Raw genomic sequence first — 20,318 nt, 5'->3', positions numbered from 1 at the left:
AGTCTTGTTTGATTTTCCTCTCTCTTGGCTTTGTTTTTTAAAAACTGGTCACTCTTTGAGGTTCTGTGCCAGATCAGAAACTAACCGTATTTGCACAGCAGTAAAATTGACTGATTGAATTTGCACAGCAAGGCTGCGCTTGTTGAAATTGCCCTCTTTGACACTTGGCTCAAAGGTTCCTGAGTTCTTGTGCACCCAGCCAACTTAAAAGTCTTCTGGAAGGCTTATTCATAAAAACAGAGAGGACTAGAAACCTGACCCCTGGTCAGGAAGGGAACAGGGCTAACCTGTTTTGTGTTATCTCACTGGCTGGTAATTAGACTTCTGGGGTGGTTTTTCTGCTTCCCCCCCCCTCAATCTTTTGGAGGCAATCTCTGGAGTCCACCAACATCCCAAGCTGCAGGTACAGAGCCCTAACCTAGGGGCAACTTGTGGCCCTCCAGATGTTTTGGACTACAACTCCCATCAGCCCTAATGAAGCATCATGGGAGGTGTGGGCCAAAATATCTGGAGGGCTGCAAGTTACCCTCCAGTCATTTCTAACATTTATTCATTTATTGATTTAATTCCTAGACTTCCTTGCCATAATTAAACGCCCTGCAGTGGAAGACAGTCTTTACCGGGCACTGAAGAAATAGGAAAGTTGGTGCCAAGCAGGCCTTAGTGGGGAGCTTGCTCCATAACCGGGAGCCACCGCTGAAAAGGCCCTTCTCCGTACTTCCGCCACCCAAGCTTCCTCAGAGGTGGCGGCTGGAGGGCCGCCCCGAAACATGATCCTAAGGTCTGGGTAGATAAAGGCCGGCGGAGTCATTCTTCCCCCAACTGGGTATCCTCCAGATTTATTGATTTATTTATCGATTTATATCCTGCCTTTTTCCTACGAAGGGCTCAAGGCAGCTGACATCATTCTCCTCCTCCATCTTATCCCCACAACAACAACCCTGTGAGGTAGGTTGGGCTGAGAGTCTGTGACTGGCCCAAAGTCACCCAGTTGGCTCCATGGCTGAGCGGGGACTCGAACCCAGGTCGTCTGAGTCCCAGTCCTATGCTCTTCACTACTACGCCACACTGGCTCTCTTACGGATGCACTTACTGGGAATGATAGGGGTTGTAGTCCAACAAATTCAGCCGGCATGCAGTTGGGGAAGTAAGCACTAACTCCATGCATTCTGTACTAAATTGACTTCGGTCAGGCTTACTTGTGATTCAACGTGCGCCAGATTCTCAAAACCGTTTCGAGAAATCCGGGGAAAACCCCATCACAACAAAAACCCAGCCAAGCACAGCCCCCCCCCCCCCCGCCCCGCCGGCCAAAGAGCTGGGGCCTGGGCTCGGCACCTCGGTATCAAAACCCCAATTTCAGTGGTGGAATGCGCTGCCTCAAGGCTCTTCTTCGCTGACGTTCGTTTCTGCTTTCCTCCCAGTCAGGCCCCTGCAGGTCGACCGGCGCCTGGTTCTCTTCCCCTGGAGCCTTTGCCAGTGTGTGGAGCCTGCCCCACACCTGCCCACACGCCGAACCACGGCCTTCACCTGCGTTTTCCAGTGTTTCCCCTGCGACCCGTCCTGTGGGGGCACCTCGTGGGCCACCCCAGAGTTCGCGCAGCGGTCCGTGGCTCCAATGGTCAAGATGACCCGCTCCAAGACGTTCCAGGCGTACCTGCCTTCGTGCCACAGGACGTACAGCTGCATCCACTGCAGAGCGCACCTTGCCAACCACGACGAGCTCATTTCCAAGGTACGCGGCTTCCCATATGACGCCCCTTAATCAAAGGACGGGTGGGAGTTGTTTGTTTGTTTGTTTGCAAAAGGACCCAACCCGAAAGGAAAAGGAATCCGGAGCAAAGAGCGGGAAATGACCAAAATTTAGGTACCCATTCTGAGCATCAAGGTCTTTCTATAGATGTTGCAGAGCGCAGCGCAAACTCCCTGAGGCAGTAACTTCTCTGGATGTGAACGATAATATGCACGGAAGGGCAGGTGGCATCTTCTGGCCAAACGACCTGTTGGGTAAAAACACACCCCTGCTACTTTGAGGTGGCTGATTGCGTGCTTTTCAGCAGGCCCCTTGGTCCATTCCAGGAAGTGGCCCTCTGGGCACCTTAATCTTACTTTTGCTTGCTTGCCGGGCGTGTCTCCGGCAGGTGCGAGGCCGGAGACTTTTGTTGATCTCCTTCAGCTGCATCGGATCGTCCCCGTAATGGGATCCGAGTTGCGGCTTTTGTTGTCTGGCCAAAAGAGCCTTTAGGAGCCTAAGCGAAAAAGCAGTTACCAGAAAGTTCCCTTTTATGGGGCCGTGCAGGCATTAAACATTTTCTAGGCATTAAACATTAAGGATGCTTAATGGTGTATCATTATTGTATAGCGAAGGGGGCAGTTTTCCTCTGCAGAGAGCTACCTAATGTGGGCTTGAACCCAGCTCCTCCCAGTCTGTGCAGTCGCTCCTTTGGTGGGTAAATGGGGAGTGAAGGCAGAAGGGCTTTATCCCACTGCATCTGATCCTCCACTGCTGCTGCCCCTTTTTCACAGCCACACACAATGAGATCTAGAATCTTGAAAGAGGGAGATTCCCAAGATGACATACAGGCTGCTAAGAATGCTCAGCTCTTTGGAGTCACGAGGGCTGCACAGACCTTCAGACCTGCCTTGTTTGTGGGTCGCAGGAGGGAACGCAGAGTCTGATCTTTCCCACACATTTATCGAGCCTCCCTTTTGCGATATACTTAAAAATCAATACATACCAAACCCCAACGCTGAGCTTCTTTTCCTCCAGCAAACAAACACGTCATACACAAGCTGGCTGAGTGGTAAGGAAAAGGTATTCTGTACATGCACAAGTGGCCAAAGAAGCAGGTATAACATTAACATTTGGGGCCAGATCTTCGGAGGCCCTGAACAGGGAAGATTTGGGAGTTTCAATTATATACTTTGGGTGTGTGTTCGCAATTGCAAAACACCATCCTAACCATAAGCTGCTTTCTGTATTCTGGGCGCCTCCAACTGCCTCCCCATTTTTAAAGAAGAAACAGTCCAGCAGCAAAGTTCTTGCTAGTGGAAATGTGCAAAGAAAGCTTTTCTGGCTTCCTACACTTTGCTTTCTTCGTTTTGTCTACAGGGCTTCCTCCATCCAAGTTGCCCAGACAGTACAAAATTCTTTCACAGTGGCCTTGAAATGCTGTAGGAGTTCGGCATGTCTGTATTCTTTAATTTAATTTATAGGTCTCCAACAATGCATTTCTGTATCCAAGAATTCTTCTTGGAAAGGATTGCAAGCTACCAAGAGTCAGAGGAAAGGGTCAGTAAAGCCCAACCTGTCTTATACGGGCTGCACATTTTGAGCTGAGACCCTCCTGTGAGGTCTGCCCACTCAGGAGTGTGCCCAGCACGTCTCTGCATGATGTACTGGCCCCACCTCAACATGCCTTCCAATCTAGCCCCTTCTGAGGCAAGCAAGGGCATTACTAGGCCTGTATTCCTGGCCCCGGACCTATTCACCAGGTCCCTGAGTCTGTTATCTGGAGTGCCCAATGCCCATTGGTGCTTATGACCAATTTTTTTCTTTGCCTCATCCTTCCCCCCACAATTTTCAAGGCAGGATGGAGCTGGAGAGAGAAGGGTTAAGCACCCCCGCTCCAAATGCTGCAAGAACCCCATTCATTTAATCCTCTACACATGGCAATTAAGCTTGGGGGAAAAAATACCTTGATTGGTGCCAAATGAAGCTTTTAGAAATTGAGCTTCACTGTGGGAGGGGAGAGTATTTGAAAGGGTTTGTTTTTAAACCCTTTTTGGTTCCTTTTTAAAAATACCTGTTCAGTAACTGAAGCTGAATGGTGGATGATTTGCAGGGGAAGAGCGCAGATTCTCCAAAATATTGTATTTGGTTCCGTTTGGACAGGAAGTTAATTGGCTTACTTTGTCATCTTGAATCCCAGGAATGAATTCTAAATTTGCATATATAGACAGAAACTTACATGCATAAAGTTTATGCAAAATCGTGCCTTGCAAATTCCTGATGCGTGTGCTCAGACTTGCAGGGGGACTCTTCCGTTTCTTCTGTCCACTGACACATAGCAAAACTTCCTGCCCTCCAGGGATTCATTGCATTATTATATTACACCACTGTCCAATAACCAAACCCCCCTGGGCAGTTTACAAAGATTAAAACCTTAAAATACATTATAATAACCATACGAAGCTGTTTGCAAACTTAAGAGAATCCTGCCACCTAGTGACCGAAGATGATACTGCAGGCTTCAAACAGACACTTTTCAGTGGATTAAAATAGGATCCCCCTCCCCACAAGCATCCCTTGAGTACCCATGCCAAATTTCACATTTCTGGGTTTCATGGCCTTGGAGCAGTGGCAAAAACAGATGGCCAGACACACACCGTCCTTTAACATGAGTGTAGGTCAGGGTGCCAAGTTGCTTCCAACTTCTTTCCTTTCTTTTCCTTTCTTTCGAGTTCTTTCCTTCCTGACAAGCTTCTTGGGGCTGCACTCCAGGTGTGGCAGAGCAGAGGGCGCAACCCCAAAGCCAAAATGCCAGCTCGTGCATTCTTTGGCTTATGCGCTTTCCTAGGCGAAGCATCTATCTATCTATCTATCTATCTATCTATCTATTTATTTATTTATAGCATTTCTGTGCCGCCCCCATCGCAACAAAGCCTCGGGGCGGCTCACAAAGAATACCTTTCCACCTTTGAGAACTGAGAGCAGGGGAACCGTGCTGGATCCGTGGCTGGAGGGGAAGGGAGCTGGTCTTTGAGGGCCTGTTTGGCCCTCGGCAGGCTTGTCCTTCTGTCCCCAGGCTATAGATGAGGAGGTGCTGATCCGTTGGTGCTGGGGGAATTTCTCCCTCTTCCTGCTCAGTCTGCATGGGCAAACATGTCAGAGAGCAGAACATTTTGCTGCCAGATGTCGGCTGAAGTTTCAGTTGCCGCTGTTGCTCTTCTCCCGGCTGGGGAGAAACTCTGCCGTATAATGTTGCCCCAGCCTCTGCTCCTCTCTGGGCAGCTTTTGCCTTGAAAGGCAGGAACTGGGCTGTGACGTTGGTGCAACGCTACGCCTGGGAAGTTCTGACGTCCCTGGGGCCTCCCCTCCGATATGCAGAACATGGGGGAACATACATATTTCCAAATCAACATCCCAGTTATAATTTGGGCAGGGGGCCTGCCAATTTTAACTTTTCCGTTTGGTTTTCAGAAGGGCCCTCTTTTCTCTCCCCACCCTCTTTCCGCAAAAGTTTGCTAAGCCAGGTGATGCGTCAGTTCGGAGCCTCCAAACTGGTGGATAGAAACATAGAAAACAGAGCGTGTCAGAAGGGGTCTCCCGGGCCATCTAGTCTGACCCCCAGCTCCAGCCGGCTCTGCTCACAACATGCCCACCACGTGCACATCCAGCCTGTCCTTGAACACCCGCACCGATGGCGCCTCAGCCACCTCCTGAGGAAGCCCATTCCACACCCTCGGGGTCCTAACCATCAGGAAGTGCTTGCTGGCATCTAAATGGAACCTTGGCTCCCTGAACTTTGCTCCATTGGAACGCGTCCTGCCTTCCTCTGCAGGGAGAACAGGTCTCTACCCACCTCCGTGGGACACCCCCTCACATACCTGTATGTCGCCAACATATCCCCTCTGAGTCTCCTCTTCTCCAGGCTGAAGAGACCCAGTTCCCTCAGTCTCGCCTCGTACGGCATCCCCTGCAAACCGGCCACCAACCTTGCGGCCCTGCGCTGCACTGACTCCAACCTGGCTCTATCCTTTCTGTAATGAGGGGCCCAAAACTGAGCACAATACTCCAATTGCGGGCGCACCAGAGTCGTGTAGAGTGGTAGTAATACCTCTTTTGTAAGGGATGGGGAAACAGTGGATTAAAAATAGATCTAAATCATTCCTCTGACCGGACTGGGATCAGCAGCAACGGCACTGACCTTTTGCATCTGAAATCTGCGAAGTGTTTCTATGGTAATAGGGGTCCCTCTCTGGGACTCATCAAAGATGTGGTTTGTTGTTTTCAGATGCCTGAAAACCCTGCTGTGTGGAAAGGGAAATCGCTGTGAATGGATTATTCCCTGATCTCTTGCTCAGTTTTGTCTCTGGTTTGTGGCTTCTCTTAAAGTGCAGAGACTTTAATGAAGAGGATTCAAGTTACAGAACCATGAAATTGTGTAGATTCGGTGCAGTTGCTGTTAGTAGATCCATCCGTGGTGGTCTGTTGGGCCAAATACTTCCTCTTTTGTAAAGAGCTAGTGTGACAGAAGGGGACCCCCAGATTAAGTTTTACGTGGGAAAACCATCTTCTCCCCACTTACTGGGGGATCATGCTGAAGATGGCTGCTCACCTTTGGCGAGCCACTCTTTCTCTGCAGGTGACCAGGCAAACAGGTTTTTTTATCTATTGTTTACCTGAAGGCAATTTGTTCTCTTGGTGATAAACAACATAGAGTGGAACTTCTGTACAGGCAGGCAGGATCATTGGAATTTTTTATGGGCCAACAGCTTTGGACTCTGCAAGGTTTGGCAAGGGTGAAATGGCTCCCTTCCAGTCAGCAGTGGAGGAAATATTTTTGGCACTCTTAAAGGGAAACTCTCGACCCACTCTATCCTATGTCTTTCGAGCTGGTGTGGGGCAGGGGCTGAGTGAGGAAGGATATTTAGGACAGGGCTGGCTCGTTTACCATCGCCTGGCTTATCACGTCCCGTTTTTAATACGCCTCGCAAAGAGTGTGCGGGCTTTCAGAACCTTCGCATGAGACGGAGCATTTTCTTGCCACAACCGTAATGCAAACCAAATGCCTCTTCGGAAAAACATCAGACGTTGGAGGGAGGGATGTTCTGCGTTGCTCCTTGCGAAACTCGGTTGGGAAAGCCTTCCCGGACAGGAGATGCGCCAGCCTCTTAAACAGAGGCGGAGGCTCCCCGTTGCCGTCAGCAGCCCGTTTCTGCAATAGGTGCCGGAGCTCCAAAGGGGCTCCAGATCACACCGGACAGCGGAAGGCACGGGACGCTGGCGGCACGCAGGCCTTTGAGAGCGCTCCAAGCTCCCTTTCGGGCAGATCTGTTCAGCAGTCACGATCGTCCTCCCCTTGGGGTCAGGACCAGGAGTTTGGTTGGTGCATTAGTGCATGGCCATCCAAATTCTGGAAATGCTGTGTGTGCTTCCACAAAGCATCTTCCCCCTCTCAGAACGAGAATTGAGCCTGTCTCTCATCTCTTTGTTTTCCTCCTCCGCACCCTGCACACATCTCTGCTTCCTCTGTTCATGTCTCCTCCTCTAACTCTGCTGGGTGCAGAGTTTTTCCCCCCTGTGGACTGTCAGAACATTTCTTTTCCCTGGTAACTGCTCTAGAGTGTAAGGGGTTGGATATTTTACTTTGTCCCTGCAATGTCATGGCGGGGGGGGGGGGGTTGCTGCTCCTTCGTAGCAAGTACCAAACAGACAGGAGACAAAACTTGAAAAAGCATCTCCACCTCCTCTGGTTTAAGGGGCAGCATCATCGTCTCCCCATCTGGTCCCACAGAAACAGCTTTAAAAAATCAAACGGCTCCTGGGGCTGCCACAGAGAGACCGCCGCCAGCAATGTTAGCAGGAACGGTGCCGATTTTCCTTTCTTGGCAGGGTGGCTTTCGGCTGTACCAGCTTCAATTGATTTTCTATTTTATGTGATTTTTTTTTTAACTTGCCTTGCAGTCTTTCCAGGGAAGTCAAGGGCGAGCCTATCTGTTCAACTCAGTGTGAGTCTCTTGCATTTTCTTTCTTTTTTGTCACTTGTTGTTGTTGTGGGACATCATGGCAGCCTTTACGTTACAAGTGCAGACTATTTTTCCTGCCCCCCCCCATTCCCCCACAAGAGGAAATCCAACATGCAGATTGATGAGATACAGGAGGGCTCTTGGTTAAGGTGGATTTCCGAGGGGCTTCCACAAATTCACAGAGGAGGGGCCCAGTCCTACGGATCAGGGCCATGGATTCTGGTCTACTGAAGTGTAACGCTCTTTCAGCCCTTCAGTGAAGCCTGTCCTTTTGGAATAAAGGGAGCAAACTGCACAAAATCCAGGAAAACGGTCCCTGTGTGGAGGAAGGGAGGGGGCACGGCCTCCAGTGGAACCTTGGCAGCTTTGCCTGTGGATGCCCATTCCTATTATCCTCGGCTGCTGTGCAGACGAAACCTCCAGGATCAGTGGCAATGTATCTGCAGAGAACCATTTCCCGATTGCGGGCATCTCTGAGCAAAGCCAAATGCCGGACTAACTTGATTCTGCATTCTGAGTCCTGGGGGAATACGTGCATTTCCTACGTGAGCCTATTCGAGCCAGTCTGGGGCGAGGGGGCACATCAGAGAGCTGTGTAGGCCATCAGACGTTGGCCCTGTTTTGTGGAAGACCCCTTCTGACTTTCGATGTGAAGACGCTGTGTCTTCCACCCCTGTGAGATCTGTAGTGTGTCAGAATTGTTCACCAACGTCCACAAGCCCTAGAGAGCCGAGATCCGGGGCTCACAGAGTTCAGCGTATCTTGACGCTTAGAAATCAGGGGTGACTAGGCACTGTGCACGTGTATGGGGGATGCCCACACCTTCTGGAGGCAGGCGCTCCCCTAGCTATTGGCACCTGGTGTACCACCCTTCTCTAGGGGCACAAAAGGCCCACGCAATCGCACACGCGTCAGACCGGGCAACGCAGGGACGTGGCACCTGCGTTCGATTTCTGAGACGCTCCCGGGGGCCACGTTCCTATGCAGGATGACGTGAAAAGCAAAACCGGCGAGCGGAAACGACCACAGATGCTCGGGTGCCGACGAGCTCTTCTTCCTGGTGGGAAGTAAGCCTCCGGGGGCACAGGTCCAGCTTTTGGGACGGGACAAAAGCCCCGTGAAGACTGGGGAAGCACTGTGCAGTTGTGGGGGGCAGAGTGTGGACCCCTGGGGGACCCCAGCAGGGGTGGAGCGCCCGTGCATCCACCACCTAGGGGCACTCTGGGCGCCAGAGAGATCCGCACAAGATGGCGCTCTCCGGATTAAGGGCCCTTTCCTCCCTCCTCGCCTTCTGTTCACAGTGTCAACGTGGGCTGTGGCCCCGCAGAAGAACGGGTGTTGCTAACGGGGCTGCATGCGGTGGCGGACATTTACTGTGAAAACTGCAAAACCACACTGGGCTGGAAATACGTGAGTACCTGGGTTCGTTTGCACCTCTGCTTAACGGAAAGGTTCCCGTCGCTTGGGCTGGGCAACCGTGCTTTGGACTACAGCCCCCACAATCCCCCGGCATCAGCCTTGTGGGCTAGTGGGAGTTGTGGTCCGAACACCTGGCCGTCTATGCCTTCCCCATCCCCTTTTATATTCTTTAAAGGGGCTGCGGTCGGTCGAACGGCGTTTTCTCCCCATCCGTCCTTTCTGGACTGAGCGACGGGAGAGCGTGACGGCCCCCGCGACAGGAGTGCTATTCATAGAAAACATTTCCAAACACTACCTAACAAACTAGCAACAGCTGCCTGGCTGCTTGGCAGAACCTGCCCTCCCCCTCCCGGGGTGGGGGGGGCAGCGGTTGTGGATTTCACCCCTCCAGAAGCTGGTTCCTGTTTATTTTTTATGCATTTGAACCACTGTTTACCTTCACGGGTTGTAGGAGAGTCATGAACGGAAAGAATTCTTGCAGGAATAAGATGCCCTGCAAACAAGAAAGCAACTTTTTTTTTTTTTGAATCTTTGAGAGATAACAGGATGGAAATAGCACAGGCTTTGGCCTGGCGGGGAGAAAGTGGAGTGGGAGACATTTTTCTCCCGTCTCCTAATACCAGGAGCCAAGGGAGCCATCGCATGGAGCTGGTGGGCGGGGGACGCGGCTGGGGAAAGGGGAGAGTCAAAGCGTGGCAGTTGCTCCCACGGCAGCCACGGTGTCAGGATGGCCTCCCGTTGGGATGGTGTTAAAGGCAGATTAGGCAGAGCGGGGGGAAGGCTCTTGGAGGCAGGATGCCTTGTCCACCAGCTGCTGGGGAACATGGGCACCACAGTTCTCCTGCACTCATGTCCTGTGTGGAGACGTCCTGTGAGCCCTGAACAGGACGTTGACTAGAGGGTTGTCAGGCTGAGCCAACAGAGGTCTTTCTTGTGTGAAGCTCTTATGGGACGGATCCTTGCGCAGCCAAAAACAAGCTCAGCTCAGCTAAGCCCCAGACTTGGTTGGGAGGCTCAGCTAAGCCCCAGACTTAGTTGGGAGGCTCCGCTAAGCCCCAGACTTGGTTGGGAGGGCTGCTCCCATCAGCTCCAGCCACCTTGGCTGGGGGTCAGGAACTCAGGGACCCCTGGGCTGGGGAAGGCTGGTTGGCCTTGGACTCTTGGACTCTCCCGTCTGCTCTCACACCAAAGATCCCAGTTTTCATGGGTCCTCCAACAAGATCTTTGCCCAGAGAGTCTGCTGACCGAGGCCACCAGCTCCTCCTGCCGCTGCCTACGTGCCTGCCACAGATAGCTCGGCGCCCTCCTCTTTTATCTTCTCCCTGTGGCCTGTGCCAGGGCACGTGCCAGCCAAGCAAGCCAGCTGCAGCGGTGAAGAAGAGGAGAGGGTCAAAGGGGGGTCTTGGTGGCTGACCCTCAACAGTTGCCTGGCTGTTTCCACTCCAGCCCTGCCTAAAATGGAAAGCTGCACAGACACAAAACCCGCACGCACGCGTTTTGTACAGAAGCAAAACTTCACCTATGTAAAATGCTGATACACAGACAGAATTAGCACCGGCCTGTGGGAGCAAGTCTGCTCAGGAGTCAGCCCAGCGAATGCAGTGAGCATCAGCTTGCAGCCTAAGTGTGTGCGCGCTTGCTGGAGCGTCATGCCCAAGAGATCGGTGGGGCTGACCTCCAGGCAAACAGGCCCCCAAGGGTGCGGGAATCGGCTCAGTGCATCGGTTTAAAACGAAGCGCTCGTTCATCTGGCGCTGGCACGCGGGCTGCCCACAGCCTGGCGGGCTGCCAGAGCATCTTTGGGTTTGGAGCACATGCTGATAGCCAAGGACACCCTTTGCTCCAGCAAGGCAGCGTTGTGGGTTGGGTGACCGGCAAGTGGACGGGTGACTGAGAACAATATTTAGCCTCTGGAATAAATCTGTGAACTTGATCCCGCTGTAGAAAGGGAGTTGGAGAGAGTTCACACCAGCTAGGCACTAAACCTCCAGCCCTTTGAACAATCGGATTATGTTTCTAAAACCCAGCTGGGTCGTTTGGAACATAAATGAACTGATATATATATTTCTTTTTGAACATGATGCATGTGTTTAAAAATGACCCTGTCGCACAGACCTACTCCCAACCTGCTTTAAAAGAAAAGAAGCGGAGGGGGGAGTATTGATTTTTCTAGCATGTTTAGTGTCTAAACCAGGTCTGCAAAGCCTCAGGGGCCCTACTTTTCCCACCTATGATCCCAATCCAGACATCCCGGGGATAAGTCAGGGTCTTTCTGAAAGGGAGGGAAGGAGGGGGAAGTTCCACTTTGGATTCCACCCTTTACCTGGGCATTCTTCTCCCACATCTTGAGGAGAGGTCAGCGCTGATACTGTCCTGCAGCCTGTTAAGCTGTAATAAAGAACGATGCTCTTCAAGTTCGCTCCGAGTTTGGCGAGGATCCGAGTGAGAGGCCGGCTTGTGGCCACGTCACATGTTCACAGGGACAGTGCCTCAGTCCGGTGGCCTCCACGGCTGGCCTGCCGAAAATCGCAGGCTTAGGCCCAAATACCTCTGGGGAAGCCCCCGCCCGCACCCCGAAGAGCTGCTGCCGGCTCTGAGCTGCACGGGACCCTCGCCTCGCTCTGTGTGAGCAGCTTCCTGCATTTCAACCCCATTCAAGCCCATGTCCTGGCCCACCTCTTTGGGTGGGCCTCACCCCCCGAGGAATCCAAGGGGTTCTGCGGGTCGGGAACGGACCTGCCCAATTGAATCCCAATCCATAGCTCGGGATGTCATCCGGCTGACTTCCTCGCGCTGTGACTACTCTGCGCTTCGTGGTCACGTTGGTTTTGCCGACTCAGCCGTGTCCCCTTGCCGTAACGGGTCTTTCTTCCCCTCCCTCTTTTTGATTCTCCCCTTCCGAAGGAGCACGCGTTCGAAAGCAGTCAGAAGTACAAAGAAGGCAAATACATCATCGAATTAGCACACATGATCAAAGATAACGGCTGGGACTGAACCGCGTGGAGAAGCGGCCCATGAGCCACGCCAGAGGGAGGATGCCGCCCGAGCGAACACTGATCTCCGGCAGCGAGCGAGTAACTGAAGACTGCTCGGTTCCATGCATTTGTGGGCTTTGTCGCCACCGTCGTGAAGACGCTTCCTCAGCACCCTTTTGCCATCCTCCCGGGAGACCAGCCTCCATAACTCCGGTCTCCTTCGCTTTTGTAATCCGTTCGTGAGTCGACTTTTAGTACACCTCTTTCCCTCTCGCTCCTTCATTCTTTCTCTTTGCTCTGGCACTGGCGAAATCAAAACAAGAGAAGAACGAACCCAGTGGCCAAACCGTTTCACAACTTGACGTCTCGGTACGAATGGAAGGTTGGCTCTCAGAGGGTGTGGGGGGGGGCATTTTTATCCAAGTGTCTCTGGGGTGTGGGAAGGAGGAGCTGTCTTTTCGGACATGGGGCGGTGGCGTGGGGGGAGTGTGGACAGGATAAGCCTTGGCTTGAAACTTACGGACCGTAAAAGAAATACCTCATGGCTGCGTTTGCTCTCTGCATCTCAAGTGTGTCGATCCAAACTCCTTGCTTGTCACCGTTCCCCCAGTCTGGTACCTACTCCTCGCTTCTTTGTTTTTTAAGTGGTTTCTCTGGATTTTGTCTTTGTATGAACCTTACGGATAGGGAAGGGTTTGTCCTCTTGAGTTCTGCTCTTTCCAGCCCTGGCCTCCTGTTTCCCCTTGAGTGGGTCCACCCCAAATGCTTCACCAGTGATCTTGAGCACCGATACCCTGCCCTCCAGGCCAGAATCAAGAATCATGACAAAAACAGGGGGGAGACCCTTCCCGGGGGGGGGGGGTTCTGATGCATGCGAGACCAAGGGGCAACCTCGGCGAATAGCTTCATGACTTCCAACGGGTCAGTTAGTGGATGAAGGGGGTGCAGATTTTCCACTAGATCCTCCGTGCCTTGGAAGTGCTAGGGGACTCCAGTGGCGATTAAGCTTTGGGAAGAAACGCTCCAGCCCCCGAACGGATCTGGGGTTCTGGCCAGCCACTGGAGAATGGGGGGAGGATCAGGGGCAGCAACAGAGCTCGGCGCCCGGAGTCGCTTGTGTGGAGAGAGGAACCGGACCCCTTCCTCCCCACCGTGAGCAAGGCTCCGGCCCTTCGAGACACAGCTGTGCCCTCTTGTTTCCAGAGCATTGGCTCCGTGCCCAGGAGCTGGTGGCTGGGCACCCCAAGCTGGGCGTGCACTGGGACCTCTGGGCTGCTCACAACAGTGTGTGTTTGTGTGAAGGAGCCCTGTCCCCGAGGCTCCCCTTGCACAGGAGAAGAATGAGGCCGAAGTGTATGGATAAGGGAACCTCCAGAATTCGGAGCGGGGCATGGAGCCACCTTTAAGCCCCTTGGCTGCTGGCCACCTACTTCCCCTTTGCTCTTGCCATGCTTTTGGGATCAAAACCATACCAACTGCAACCGCTGCAGCAAGGGAACCTCCCTCCCTCCCTCTCTCAGGCATTCTCTGGACTCTAGAGGTTGTCTGTGTGAAAATGTAAGAAGTAATCATGCATGCTAGGAGGAATTTGAGCTGCTCTCCATTGCGTCCTTTCCCCTACCCTTCGTTGCCCACTAGCTGTTCCAGCAGTCCTGCAAAGGTGAACAGCTCAGTACAGGATGCCCCAAATTTTGGCAGGCCAGAATTTGGGGTGTCCTTCCCAGTGGGGGTGCATGTGTGGGTCTCTTGCCAACGTGTGGAGCCTGTTACACCTTCCGGGAGGCAAGAATTCCTTTCAGATGGACAAAAGGGTCACACCCCGGACAGCAGCGTTTGCTCCCAGTTCTCCATCTGGCCGGACGAAGGGATGGAAAACCCCCCAGGAGTTACTAGGGAATTCAGTGGCAGCCATTGATGGCTGGAAGGGGGGCGTGTTTGTGTTGCGTGGCAGTGACGCTGTGGATCGGCGTTCGGCGACAGCCCCAATCAGATTCATAGCACAGGACTGTCTTGAATTGAATTACTTTGCCTTCATCTCTGTGGATTCTTTTCTGTTTTCACCCCAGCTGCCACCCCCTCCCCTCCCCTCCCCTCTCGTTCATGAATGTCTTTCATGTAGGTCAAGCTGCTTTGCAAATCTGTCACAATCTGGTGGCGAAAAAGATCCCATGTTTGTCAGGACAGAAGGGCTGGGCATGGGTGCTGAGCACCTGACGGAGCAGTTTGTTTTTCTGAATGGCTTGTGAAGGCTGCGCTTTGCTCTCTCTCCTCCTTTGGAAAAGATTAATTACTCAGGATAACAGCCAAGCAGGGTGGAGAATTCCAGTTCAGTGGAAGGTGATCCTCACAAAGAGAGCACGGGAAATGTAGATTGTCCTCCACCTGGTCACTGCTGGGGGGGGGGGAGGCTTTAATGCTGTGAGATGATCATTACTAAATGTTTTGCAGCCTGGTTTGACTCACTTGAATGCTGCCCCCTGAGGTAGGGCTCTGTGGAGCCCATTTTCCAGATAGGGAAACTAACGGGCTAGGAGGATCCCCAGAACTGAAGGGGTGGTTCCAGCGTGCCAGCATTCACCGAAACAGCCGCTGCAAGGAGAATGCCCAAGCTGCGTGCCCTGTTCAGTTTTTTACAGTCCGGGGATCTTTTCAGGCTGCCGATCCCCAGGTCCTTCCTCGTATGCCAAGACTGTTAGTGGGTGAGCTCCTGTCTGGGGGCCCTTTGGCATCGGGGGCGGCCCTGGGCTGGAAAAAGGGTTCGAAGTCGTGTCCCCGCCGTGCAAGCCATCCGAGCCACCGCTAAGTTGCTCTTGACAGATGGGGAGCCCCTCTGGAAGCGACACGTGGCCGCCATGCCGTCGCAGGCGGGTGATAAGACGGCCTCCATCACGTGGCTCCAGAACCTTCTTTCCAGGCAGCGTCTCCCGTTTGCTCCAGCATGAAGCTTCCTCTGTGTATTGAAACCTCAAGTGCTTCTTACATGGCGCTCGATCTTGCTGCTAACTCGCTCACAGCGGCCTCGGTGTTCGGCCGGGGCTGTGGGGGCGAGGGGGGCCGATGCCACCGTCCCACAGTGAGTTGAGATGTAGTCATTTCCACAGGCCAGCGGGGAGCGGCTGCGCATATCAGGTCAAGGGTGGGCAGCTTGTAGCCGGCAGATGGGCCTGCGAGTCCTCTCGGCCCCGAGGGGCTGTCGGTGTTGCAGGCCAGAACATCCGGGGGCCCACAAGTGGTGAGGTCCCGGCCAGAGCATCTCTCCAGGCCGCACGGATACCCAGACGCAAGCAGTGTTTTGGAAAACAATGCCTTCGCCATGTGATCCATCTCTTACAAGCGAGACCAAAGAAGTTAGTGGGCTTCTGTCCCAAGCTGGCGGCAGCGCCCCTTCGTCCCGATGAGCGCTGGGCTAAGGAAATGATCCTTGTTCCCAGTCCCACGGGGCTCCCGGCATGCAATGGGCAGATGAAAGTGTGTTACATTTTCAGTCAGAACTCCATCTCTGGTTCCCAGGGGTCTGTTCTTGGGAGATGGAAAGCGAGGGCAATCCTTAATTACGGCCTTCCGCCTCCCAAAGCACGGCCCGTCCTCTTTGCTCTGAGGGGACATTGGCTGAGTTCCTAAATAATACGATTCTGATGATAATATATATACGTTCAATACAAAGCAGTATCTTGTGAAATTTAATTTTTATGTAAATAGTATTTAATTTTAAAATAATATATTTGGTGCTTTCTTTCCCCCCCTTTCACAGCCCTCTGAGAATAGTCTTTTGTGTTGTGATATTGAATTATTATTTTCTTTATCTGCTGCAAACTGTTATTTAAAGGGAAACAATGTAGTTTCTTGAGCATGTGGCATAAAGGAGACATTGCCATAAAGATGCATTGGGCAAAAAAATGTACTTTGCTGAAACACTCATCAAGTGTCTAGCCCTCATTGTTCCAGAGAGAAAGCTGGCAGGTACATTAGTTTATTAGATGGGGTTAGATTAGAATACCAGATGGTTAAGACACAAGAATAAAAATGGGCTTGTTCCCAGAAGGTGTTTTGATTCTTACAGCGTTTCAAACCCCTGTTTGTGGCTAGAGTTGTTTACTTGCCACAGGGTAACACTTGAAATCAGGGAATGAGTCACTCAGAAATCCTGGAGAATTGGGAGAAAGAGAGCAAGTTTCCTGGTTAGTGAGAATTCCCATTAGAATCTGTGGAGCCAAGGTTTAGTTTGAAATATATTAATAACTTCAGGGACGTGGGCTCCCTCGCATACTTGAATGTAGAGCCAGATGTTGGAACATCTGAAAGGAACGCCTTGTTTTGGGACTTTCATTTCTGTGTGAATATCAGTTGCTCCCAATGCTGCTAACCTTGCATGATAGCTATTGCAAACCTTGTGCCTTTTTCATCTCTAAAGTCCCTCTCTCTTGGAGAACTTGGCAAGTTTCTAGCCCTCATCATTCCAGAGAGAAGATTGGCAGGTACACCTGAGTATAGTCCAGTGGGTTGGCCTTGACTCAAGGAGGAATGGGCTCAGGTCCCCCCGTCTGCGATGCGGCTTGGTAGCTCTCCTTGGGCATGTCACTGACCTTCATTCAAACCTACCTTGCAGGGTTGGTGTGAGGGGGAAGTGGGTATCTTGTATCCTACCCTGAACTGCTTGGAAGATGGCAAAATAACAACATTGGATCAAAATAGACCCTCAAAGATAAAGGCAGAGGGAAAGCACGCTCAAGACACAACCAGTATTCCACCTGCCGACAGTGAAAAGATGGTAACTGTGCTTGGTTTAGTTCCGTTAATGTCATGGAGGCTTTGCATAGGATGCCAGTTACGCTCCCGGTCCTGCTCCACGGGACGGTATGGGCAAACCAGGCGTCCCACGGGGGCACTGCGCCCAGTGACGCCTCATCTGCTTGGAATTGCCACCCAGTTAACCTGCCCCCCCCCCCCCGAGGCCTGGGACTCCCACCCACTCCCTGTTCCAGTTTCCACCCTCCCTTGGTGGCGATTTCTCTTGCTGGCACGGCACTAGGGGCTCACTTGGGTCGCCATGAACTCCGACCTGGCTGCAGGGCACCCAAAAGCCAGCTCTCCTTCCACGCCAGGCGTGACAGCACCCGTTTTTGTCGCAACAGCCAATTTTGTCCCCTGCGTGTGTGCGAGGGCATGTGCCGCTGTGGTGGACGCGACGGCCTGCGATTCCCATCAGCCCCACCCCGTGGTGTGGGACGACGGTAGCCCAGGCCGAAATATCTGGAGGACCACCCTTGTCCGCCACGGTGTGGGCGCTGGCTGGGCTCCATCCATGGGCTGCGTGTGGGTTCTTGCAGAACCTGGATTGTGGCCAAAACGAGGTCCTCACGTTGCCTGGAGCCAGCTGAGCTTGACAGGCCGCAAGCAACCCATGCAGAGAACCCGCGGCTTGCCGTGGGGCCGTCCGTTTTACATCCAGTGTGTTGGGCGTCCAGCTAGCATCCCAGCCACCTGCAGTCAGTTTCCGCTCTTCCCTGCGGTGCGTAACTTCTGCCCACCGGCACAGAACCCAGCTTTTGGGGTTGGTGTTGTGACCCCGGGGTCTGGAGGTGCCCGGGCACCTTGCCTTGAGCAAGCCACCCCCCCCCATATAAACACAACCTACAGTTCCTGGAGCACATACAGGGGTGAATCAGGGATGCAAACACCAGCAGTCAAGCGACGAAAAGCGTAGTCTCGGGCTCTCAGGAACCCCTTTGCTCGGAGGCAAGGGGAAGGCAGCTGAGAGGAGACCTGGCTACCCCTAATTCACTTCAGCAAAGGCGTGTGCGAGCATCTCTCTCCAAAGTTGAAGTGAAGCATTTACAGTGCTTCGTCCTGTCCCCGATTCCAGTGGGAGGATTTTGGGGTTGGTCATCCATCCCAACAGAGCCGGCATGCTGGGATCTGGCGGCTTTCAGTATTCCCCAATGATGGTTTCATGGACTTGCGCAGGTGCCAGGTCAGCTAAACTGCTGGCGAGATTTTCTCTCTCCACCACAAAGGAGGTGCCTCTGAAATATTCTGCTCCGAGGCCCACGCACTCTGCGCGGCAAGGGAGTTCCCCGGAACCAGGCCAAAGCTTACTTTTTCATCCTGGGTTGCTTTAAGGCTCGTGGCAGACGGGTGTTCTCCATGCCTGCTTGAGCCCAGGAATCCGATAAGACATGACTGACCTTCCCTCTCCATCATTTCTGTAGTCTCGGTGGTCTTTTACCTGGATGCTGGCTATGGCAGGTAGGGCCAACGTTTGGCCGTGGTCCTTTGGAATGGGATTTTGACGGACAGGCCGCCTAGCAAGACAACTAACAGCACAGCCTATCTCTGGACCGCTTTGCGACCTCGTTTCTCCTAGATTCTGGTAAAGTGTTTACATCTCTGGTCATTACGATCTCCCTCATTTTCCCCTCCAAGCGCTCTTTTTCCTTTCCCACAGTTTTGGTTTTTCGAGAAATCTCCAAGTGGACCAACAACACAGAGGTTAGATTGCGTTTTGCTAAACCTTGGGCAGTTCTCATAAATACGGCATGCGCCTCCTTTCCCTGCCTCCCACGGTGGCCCTTTTGGTGTGCATACATCTTAAAAGACAAAGAAATAGGCCATGCTTTCACAATGGAATTTCCTGTTTCTTGTGATCATATAGAAGAGTTTTTTTCCTGTATGTGTGCGTGTGCGTTTCCTAAGATAATTATGTATTAAATATACATTTCATAGCATCATTTCATTAATGAGGGGGAATCCCAGTTCTTCCCTCCTCTTCAGTCATGGAGGGTGAAATTGCTAATGGGTAACTGAAGAAAATGGTTTACTTTGCTAAGAAAAGCCTGGAGAATCAAACATTTTGGAATAATTATGTATGGACATTCAGGAATCTACCTATATTAGAGAGCCAGAAACTGTTGGAGAAGGAGAAAACAAATGGTTTTTAACTTCAATTTTTAAAAAGCTTGCATGCTTTCAATGCGAGCAGAATAGCATTATGGGTAAGTACAGTGGGCATCATAACACTTCCCCTAAATGAAGAGTCTCTATTTCCGATACCAGACTGTGTTTACAGAACTGTGCAGACTTTTTTTCTTGGTTTTGTTTTATGGGGAGGGGAGGGGGTTGTGTCGTTTTGTTTTGGGCATATTCTTCAGGTCATTTTGCTTCAGTAATAAATGTTAATAAATTGTTTGGGTTTTATTTCCAAATCTGTCTTCACCTCATCACGCGTTTGTACATTGTAAATAGTACTGCAGTATTAGAGGCAGGGAAGATTTGTTTGTACAATGCGTGTTGGTGCTCATTTGAAAGAAAAATAAAAGTTTTCAAATATATCAAAACAGCCACAAGGCTGGAGTAGCCAGATCTGTCATTGTCGTTCCGTTAAGATCTTGGCAGCAACTGGAACTCTAAGCGGGATCATCGGCTGAAAGGGGATCTGCGTTGTGCTGAAGGCAGGAGAACCAGCAGAGTCATCAGTTGATCTTTTGGCAGCCCTCCAGGCTCCTCTTTTGAGGTCCACAGTGCCCAGCAGCCACACTCCACTCCTCAGGCCAGGTAGCATGACCTCCATTTCTCTCTCTCTCTCTCTCTCTCTCTCTCTCTCCCTCCCTCCCTCCCTCCCTCCCTCCCTCCCTCCCCCCATCGACAGACCCCCTCGCGTCAGTCTGTTTTTCTTTGTTCAGCTCCTCTGCCTCGGGTTTCCATGACAGCAGGACGGAAAAGCCCTTCTTGGATGCCCTGGGCCGCCACGCTGTTTCCATGGCGACAGACAAGGCCCTGGTACCCCGTTTCAGCCGGCTGGGCTTTCTGCTGCTTCGCCAGGGAGGAAGATGGGGACGGAGAGCCAGAATGCCCCGCCGGTGATGGAGAGGGACAGAAAGGCGAGAGGGCCGCAGCACCCCGGTGCTTTTCTCAGAGCTGGGCTCTGCACTCCCTGCGCTCACACTGGGCCACGGCGGCTTCGATGAGCCCACACAGGCCGGATGCCCCATGTCCCGCTTCATGACCTTGTTCGCCACGGATCATCCTGTGGCCTCGGAGAGGGTGGGCTTGGGCACGATGAGCAACCCTCCCTGGACCTGTGGGTCGCTCGAGGGTTGCCCGGCGGTTTGTTCACCATACCACACCCTGCCTTTTCCTCACAACCTGGCGAGGGGAAGATGGGTTATAGAATGG

At 52.4% G+C, this 20,318-nt stretch overlaps 1 protein-coding gene across 3 annotated transcripts in view; it reads left to right on the top strand.

Annotated features, from left to right (window-relative positions):
• The window catches only part of YPEL2 (yippee like 2), a 38,269-nt gene extending 18,789 nt beyond the window's left edge, over positions 1 to 19,480 (top strand). The window contains exons 2-6 of one of the 3 annotated variants that reach the window (XM_044429977.1): positions 1,425 to 1,735; positions 7,691 to 7,734; positions 9,054 to 9,162; positions 12,076 to 12,515; positions 18,356 to 19,480. In XM_044429977.1, coding sequence (XP_044285912.1) covers positions 1,619 to 1,735; positions 7,691 to 7,734; positions 9,054 to 9,162; positions 12,076 to 12,165 — 360 coding nt within the window. In that variant the 5' untranslated portion in view covers positions 1,425 to 1,618 and the 3' untranslated portion in view covers positions 12,166 to 12,515; positions 18,356 to 19,480. The other 2 variants (XM_044429976.1, XM_044429975.1) reach the window with 2 other exon arrangements.
• The last annotated feature ends 838 nt before the right edge of the window (positions 19,481 to 20,318 follow it).

The sequence above is a fragment of the Varanus komodoensis genome, unplaced genomic scaffold, assembly GCF_004798865.1.
Source record: "Varanus komodoensis strain SLA01 unplaced genomic scaffold, ASM479886v1 scaffold20_1, whole genome shotgun sequence".
Taxonomy (NCBI): domain Eukaryota; kingdom Metazoa; phylum Chordata; class Lepidosauria; order Squamata; family Varanidae; genus Varanus; species Varanus komodoensis.
Note: the sequence above shows the minus strand (reverse complement) of the source record. Positions and strands in the feature narration are given on the sequence as shown.